The sequence below is a fragment of the Melospiza melodia genome, chromosome 3, assembly GCF_035770615.1.
Source record: "Melospiza melodia melodia isolate bMelMel2 chromosome 3, bMelMel2.pri, whole genome shotgun sequence".
Classification (NCBI taxonomy): domain Eukaryota; kingdom Metazoa; phylum Chordata; class Aves; order Passeriformes; family Passerellidae; genus Melospiza; species Melospiza melodia.
The window spans coordinates 51,083,209-51,091,427 of record NC_086196.1 but is presented as its reverse complement, the minus strand read 5'-3'; the positions used below and the strand labels follow the sequence as shown (position 1 = coordinate 51,091,427).

The 8,219-nt window shown below is 38.3% G+C and overlaps 1 protein-coding gene across 1 annotated transcript; it reads left to right on the top strand.

Annotated features, from left to right (window-relative positions):
* Window positions 1-1,838: 1,838 nt before the first annotated feature.
* Window positions 1,839-8,010, top strand: LOC134416748 (sulfotransferase 6B1-like). Its single transcript, XM_063153474.1, has 7 exons — window positions 1,839-2,040; window positions 3,462-3,595; window positions 4,408-4,497; window positions 5,170-5,296; window positions 6,077-6,171; window positions 6,684-6,840; window positions 7,772-8,010. Exons 1-7 carry the CDS (start codon window positions 1,839-1,841, stop codon window positions 7,900-7,902), a joined length of 936 nt encoding a protein of 311 aa, XP_063009544.1. The 3' UTR covers window positions 7,903-8,010.
* Window positions 8,011-8,219: the final 209 nt, after the last annotated feature.

Genomic DNA, 8,219 nt, shown 5'->3' with positions numbered 1-8,219 from the left:
ATGACAATTTAATGCCAAGGGAATATAAGGATGAAAAGTAAGCTGCTTTTTGCTTTGCTAGGGTGGCTAGTTGCACATCAAGAATCACCAGAAGTGCTACTTCATAGGACAGCAAATTTTACCTGATGCCAGTGAAATAAATGGTGCAGGTGATGCCAACTTTTTGCCCTTTGGCACTCGTCATTGATCAGATGGACCAGGCCATGTGATATCCACTGGTTTCAGATTATGCCTGTACATAGGTATTCTTTCTTTGCTGACAATGTTTTACAGAAAGAAGGAAGATGAAGGGAGAAGCAAAGGATTTTGTATGGACTGGAAAAAGTAGATGTAAAAATCTAGGGCTCGATCATCCCATGAGCACTGCACTATGGCTCAGGGACCAGGGAGAGCCCTGGATCTCTCTTGAATCCCTTGGGGAGAGCAAATGGCAAATGCATGCAGGTATGTAGTTGATGGTCTGATTCCTTCCAGTGCCCAACAGGCAGCAGTCAAGAGATGGAGATAAGAAAGGATGGCATGCAAATTCTTGGCATAAATTTTGAGGGAGAACTATTTTCTCATTTTTGGTGACACATCCGTCCTTTTGCCAGAGACTTAAATATTGAACCTGAGTCTAATGCCAGTTCCATTACTTGGGTCACTGCAGTCAGCAGCTCATAATCTGAAGTACATGATAAACACTACTCTCTTTAGCTGAGGTTATATTGCTATCATCTCCCTAAGCACTGATCAGTTGTTAAACAATGATTGAGCTTATTAAAGAAATGTAGAAATGTGTTACAGGGCTTGCAAGGTTTTTTCAGGGTGAAGAGAGAAGCGAGAATGTTGACCTCATGTTCAGTAGGCTTGATTTATTATTTTATTATATATATTACATTATGACTATACAAAAAGGAATAGAGAGAAAAGTTCTCAGAAGCTTGCTAAGCTAAGATTAGAACAGGAATGAATAAACAAAGGTCTGTGTCTCAGCACAGAGTCAGACCCAGCTCTGCCGTGAGTGGTCACTAAATCCAAACATTCACACAAGACCAATCACAGATCCACCTGTTGCATTCCACAGCAGCAGATAACCGTTGTTTACATTTTGTTGCTGAGGCCACAGCTTCTCAGAAGGGGGAAAAATCCTAAAGGAAGAATTTTTCACAAAAGATGTCTGTGACAGAAATGAGTAATTTTTGTGTAACCACCAGGAAAACAGACCTCTGTAGTGCAGTCTGACGAGTGGCCCAAGAGTGCCTGTGCCCCTGTGCCCTCCTGGGCTCCAGCGGCCGGGAGCAGCCGGCCACACTCACAGGAGTGTCCTCAGCTCAGTCTCCAGTGCACTGAACATCTTCTCTCCCAGTGCCAACACATTTTATCTAACTCTGGTGATGATGATGATTGATATAGTAAAGAAAAAAGAAAATACTAGCAGTAAGTACTGGAAAAAGATGAACTGCCTTGAGGATTTTGATCATGACCATTTCAATTCCAATCTGCATTCTATTCTAACTGCATGTCATTCTATCTTCTTATATTCTGTTTATAAACTCAGTGTTGTAATCACAGAATTATTAGCATGATGTTTTAAAATTTTCTGAGTCATTTTCCTAGAATGCAATTGCATTTGTCTGCTTTTCTTGTTAGTTTATGTTCAACTTCTATTGATTTCAAAGGTTCATATTGCGTAAGGTCTTTGACTGCTACTGCATATTTTACAGCTTCAGAAAGAGGTAAGTTCTTGTTCATAGGGTCAAGAAAAAAAAAAGAACTAACCAAGCACCATTTAAAGGACAATCTGTGGGTTTCTTCTTCTACACAGCAGTTCATTCAGTGACAGAGAGAGAAGAAGGATGGAAAAGTCCAGGAAAACAGTTTTTGATTTCCTAGATGAGGCAATAGCAGCTGCCAACTCCATGCGTCGTGATGAACTGCTCTTTTCTTACAAGGGAATTCTCTACCCTACCACACTTTGCAGTTCTGAAACTTTCAAAGCCTTGGAGTCCTTTGAAGCCAGAAGGGATGATGTAATTTTGGCAGGATACCCTAAATCCGGTGAATATATTTTAATTCTTTTTATAAACAAGTTCCTGTAATAGTAAGTAACCAGGTTTGTACTAAATATATGAAATATATATGATATGATACAAAATATTATATTATGCTAAATAATTGTATTTAGAATGTTCACCAAATTTTGTAAAATTGATTTCATTCTCAGAAAGTACCAGAAAGTGTTTATGAATATTTGATATGGTAAAAAAAGACTGTGAAAAACATTCTGGTTTTCTTTTCTATAGCATCGGATGGTTTTTGTTATTTTTACTTTTATAGTCATGAAGTTAAATGCACAAATTGGAGAGGATCAAAATACAGGTTTTTACACCAGAAGTAACTAGATCTCCTGATATTCCACTATCTACTCTGACATGTATATTGGTAAAGTTAAGAGTTTTATATTTTTACAATGGAGCCTTTGGTGCCTTCAAATGGTACATTCAATATTCTTTAGTTGATTTCACATAGGTGTTAGGAAATAGCTTACAAAAATATTTTTGTAGTCCTTGAAGTGATTCCATTGTTTTTAAGTATTGTTAAGGAAAATCAAGAGGACATCTTTCCTAGGGTTGCAAGTTTACCCGACGTATTTCCTTAATCTGCCTCAAAGCACTGGTCCACATGCAAGCCAAGGTTTGGATCAGATCTGCCTCATATACACTTTAATCTTGCTGTTTCTCTCTTACAGCAATTGGTTCACACTGCCTCACAGTGAACAGTCACTGCTGATAGGATTGTGAAGATTTTGCTATTTCATTGTACTTTCTTTTTGAAGAAATGGTATGCACTGGAATGCACTAGATAAGATTGCAGTGAGAAAGATGTAGGCATCCAGTGTCCAGAAGTCAGGACATGGCAAATCAGAGATGGGAGATCTATGCAGGCTTTTTGTTATCTTTTGAAGATAAAGATAACAAGTGTGTCTAGGAAATGTCACTTCAGAGAGGTTTTACCTGTTGTTAAAGAAAATGTGTGCACAATTTTCAGATCTAGTTCTGCTCCTGTCTTGAAGTACTCTGACCCACCTTTCTTCCAAAGATAATCCAGCTAATATGTTAGGGTTTTGAGTACAGGTTCACCACCCCAGTCTCCCTTATATGTGTCACAGTGAAATTTATTACATTAAGGCAGGTTTTCCTAGTTGAATCTCTGTGGTTCTTCTCCCTGATTAGTCAGTTTACAGTATACAAGTTAGTTTACAGTGTACTGAAGTGTTCAAGTTTGAGAAATGTCTCCTTATGAGGAGCAAAGGTAGGATCCTGGGTGGTGGTTGACCAGACAGTCAGCTGTGATTGTATGGCATGAAAGGAGACCAGATAACTCACCTGCTAGTACTAGCACCTCTTGAGTTTCCTGGTAAATCCATTTCTATCCATTCTAAAAGTTTTCCAACCCCGTCTATGCTTTTCTTCTTTCAGGCACAAACTGGCTAAGTCAAATCTTAACTGATCTGATAGCCATATCTCAAAAGAAAACACCAGGTAGTGAAAGCAGTGTGAATGCTGAAGAAAAAGAAGCATACTTAGAAGTTGGAGATGCTGAGAAATATGAGGTGGGAAGAGATTATGTATGGAAATGATCAACATTATGTGCTTCAAATACTGAATATATGAAGTATGATCTATTCTATTGTTTCATACGAACTTTACCACTCCTCTTTATGTGGCATCTGGTCAGGAGTAGTCTCATCTGGCCTGTCAAATACTGAATACATACAAATAAACAGACTTTATTGAGGACATACCCATGAGATGCTTAAGAAGTTCAGAAATTCAACATATCATCTTTTGTATTTAAGAAGAGTTTTGTGAAGATCACCAATTGCCCAGCCTTTGGAGCTGGCAGCACTGTGCCAAACTCAGCCTGAGTGGAGTGACCACACTTTGTAGGAGAGTATGGGAATCTTCTGAGATGGCCACTGTCAAATGACTGTTCACTCTTGCACTTTAGAACTAAGCCAAGCAAGCGAGAATTTTTTAATATCAGCATTTCTCTGCTTTACTAGCTCTTCCTCCTCCTCCTCCCCTCTCTCAGTCCTTGAGATGCTTCAGTTTTCACAGAGAGATAATCTGTACCTCACCTCTAGATTAGATCCCTTGTCTACCAGACCTGAGGAGAATTATCACTGAAGAGAACAAACAAGGGATAGTCCTTTTTCCAATTGCTTATAAGCTTTTGAAGATTAGAGCTACTCAGAGCAGCCCACTAATATCCCAGGAAAACACTCCCTAAAAACCCAAAAAAAACACTTCAATCAGCCAATAACTGTACATAAGTTCATCAAGGCCACATTTTAGCATAGGTTAATGAAAAGAATACTTGTACTAACTGAACTGTCCACTTTCTTCCTTCCAATTCATCAAGCGAATGACCAAATTACCTTCTCCAAGATTAATGGTTACTCATCTCCGTCCTGAAAATCTTCCCAAATCTATCTTCCAAAATAATGCCAAGGTGAGTACTGATTTTAATGTATTAAAGCAAACCATTCAACTGATTTATTTTTTTTTTAATAAATAGCCAACATAATACTTTTCTGGCAATTCTCAGAATCACTCTTTTACTTAAGCGTTAAGCCTGGCCATTTCTACATCTTTAAGGCTCTACATATTTAAGAACTACCATTCACCTCACTTAACCGCAGTTTGCCCTTATTGGCCCCTTTGTGACAGTTTCCACAAAAGAGTTACAAGGTTTGGACAAATCCTCCAGAGGCAAAATGGATTTTGATGGGATTTCCTGTGGGAGGAATTTTATGGCATTGTTGCAAGCGAGGGCTTCAATGTGCCAAATTTCCATGAGAATTTATATTTTTGTGAATTTTCCCTGCCACTTAAATGATGAACTATGTTTGTATTGAGCAAAACATACTTAGATTCTGAATAAATAATTTGGTTAATCTGTAAAAGGTATTAATTCTAGGCAACCATCTTCTCATGGTACCAAAGCAAAGTTAGTTACTGCATCTCCAGATCTGGGAATGAAATTGCTACTTCTGCAAGGAGCACACAAGGTATTAGAAATCCCCAACTGCAGTTATAAAGTATATTATTGTAATTTCTTTTTTTTTTTATGCTGTACTCTTCTATGTCTTTCCCTATAAATAATATTCTAATTTTTTTCTAGATATTGTTACTGATTCGTAATCCAAAAGATGTTGCTACATCTTATTTCCATTTTTCCAATGGCTTGGCACTTCTTCCCTCCTATGAGACCTGGGATGATTTCTTCACAGATTTCATGACAAAGAAAAGTACAGTATATTTTTTCTGTCTATGTCAATTGTCCGATGATTTGTTATTGTGTAAAAAACTTTGTTCTTTGGTAAATCAGGTTCACTAGGATTTTTTGGTTTGCAGTACAAAAGTGAGAGAGAGATTAAAGACAGAGAATTAGAAATCTGAACTGAAGTTTATGTTACTTGTCTTACTGCTTGAAGTTCATGTTTATTAAAACTGCAATTTCAGAGACTCTTTGAATTTGTACTTACTGGTATTTCTCCTGGATAAAGCAGTTCTTTCTGAAGTCTACCTTGGGTCCCCTTTACCCCTGCCCTCCCATGTTCAACCTCGTGTGTCCATGGCGACATATAATGACCTCCATGCCAAATTGGACAAAAGGAATTATTTGGACTAAGCCTAGTGCATTATAAAGGGGACTAATTCTAATGCATTGCAAAAGAGAAAAAGTGATAGCACGGATTTAAGTTCATGAGAGTGTCATAGCTCATGGCCAGCAGAAGAGAAGGTTCAAGAAGGTCTTAGACTACATTAAGGGAGTCTTACAAGATGGTTGGCAAAATGATAGCTTTTTTGGTGAACTCAGAGCTGTCTTGAAAAGCCTACAAATTTTATTTCCTGATTTTCAAAAGGTATCATATGTTTGGGCCTGGGGTGAAATCTGTATATCCTACACAATTGTGTAAACCCTGCCTTAGATATGAATAATAAAGTTCTTTGCAAACCCAACATAATCAGCAAAACCTGTATAATCTTAATTTATACTTCATCTTAGAATACTTTGTTTTATTTAGTGGCATGGGGATGCTATTTTGAATACCTTTCTGAATGGAACAAATATGCTGACAAAGAAAATATTATGACAATTACTTATGAAGAAGTAAAAGAGGTAAGGTTGTCAATAGTTACAACTACTTTATACTTCAGGGGGCGTTTTATTCCTGAACCAATACACACTTATATGCATGCAGGGTATCCAAGTTGGGCTTGAAAATATTTTGTTTTAGGTGATGAAAAGGTGAAATTCAATCTTAAAAACCTTTTTAATATTTTCCTTGGGAAAATGATTCTTGATTTTTATTTATCTGGTATATAAGCCCAAATAATTATAAATCTAAATCGCCAGTAATATTTTTGGGAAGGAGCTTAAATATTTTCAGCAGTGTAGATTTTGCTCACCTGTAAATCATATATAATATTTTGAAATCTACAGGAAGGCAGCTTGTATCTCCTCCAAAATAATTGCGTAGAAGAGGTACACTCCGGGCCACCCTAGTCCTGGTGAACTCTGTGAATACCCTATGTATGCAGCCAGCAGAGTGATATAGGAATGTGTAAACACCTTGGAAAGCAGAGTCATTTGTTTGAAAGTCATGCCATATGTTACATTCCTCTTTCCAGAATCCTGCCCTGAGTGTGAAAAACATAGCCACGTTCTTTGGAATTCCTCTGACTGAGGAACAGCTCCAGCTGGTGGTAGAGAGGAGCACCTTCCAGTCCATGAAGAAAAACTCAGACAAGACCCATGGGTCATTTGGCAATATTATCTTTCGCAAAGGTAGGAAGCTCCAAGGGGCTCAGAGGTAGAAATGTGCCACTCTCTGGGACTTGGGCCATTGTCTGGTTCTTTTTTCTGCACTCACATTAGAATTGTAAGTTAGCATCAAGCAGGTGATCACTGCTTTCCTTGAGAAGACTATCCAAGGAGGGCTGGTGAGGAAGATGCACAGCAAGGCTCTCACAGCAGAGCCACTCTTGGCTGCTCACAGGTGGCTGGCAGGAAGGAGGAACTGTCATGTGCCTGAATTCCTCTCCACCTCTGTGCCTGGATCACCAAGTGCCCAGCCTTTGGAGCTGGCAGCACTGGGCCAAACTCAGCCTGAGTGGAGTGACCACACTTTGTAGGAGAGTATGGGAATCTTCTGAGATGGCCACTGCCAAACTCTTGTTCACTCTTACACACTAGAAGTAAGCCAAGCTAGCAAGAATCCAGATGGACACAAGAGAGGGAAGAGAAGGGAGTAACCTTTGCAGTGTAGTGTGGGGCACATGGACATGAGGAGGGAACCTGGTTGTCAGAATCTATTTCTGCATTTTTCATTAAAGTAATGGCTGGATAAAAAGTAAAGCTGTCAAAGGAGCAGAAAATCAGCTCTGCCTCCTGGCAGATGATTCTTAATTAATTCTTCAGGATCTTCCACTTTTCCAGTCATAGCTCTCTAGAGGAGAGTGATGGAGGGAAATAGAATTTTAGGCTGCCTTTTTGAATGGTCAACTTAAGAGGAGTTTGTTCTTTTGCATTATAGCAAAAGATGATTCACATACATATGTAAGTCCACTGATTGCACAAAATTTTATTGATGTAGAAAAATGTTTCATCTGGAAAATGGCTGAAGCAGTTTTTGTGTACAATGCAATAAAAATGACAGCTGTATAGAAAAAAAATGAAAATTTTTGGTTTTTATAAGTCTGTTCCTGCTTCTTTGAAGGTGGTGTAAGTGACTGGAAGAATCTTTTTACTGAAGATCAGAATGAGAAAATGGACAGAGCATTTGAAGAACATATAGCAGGAACGAAACTTGGGAAAAAGTTGAAGTATGACTTGTACTGCAAAGCCTGAAGAGAAATGAAATGTGGTTAGAACAAGAACTTTGCAAGGCAGATTCAGATTATCTGAATGCTATATACTGGAAAATTAGATTAAATGATCCAAGTATCTTAGAATTACTGTAAGAGTCATTGCTGCAGCCTTTACAGTGACACTAATGAGTGATGAGCATTTTGTTTTGTGGTGAGATCTTTGGCTACACCCATTTGCTGAAGAAGATGTCAAGTAATCCTATTAACAAATACTCAACAGCCCTTTTCCAGCTGTCACCTGGAAGGAAATGCCCCTATTCTTTCTAGACAAATTCTATCTCTATAGATGATTTCTAA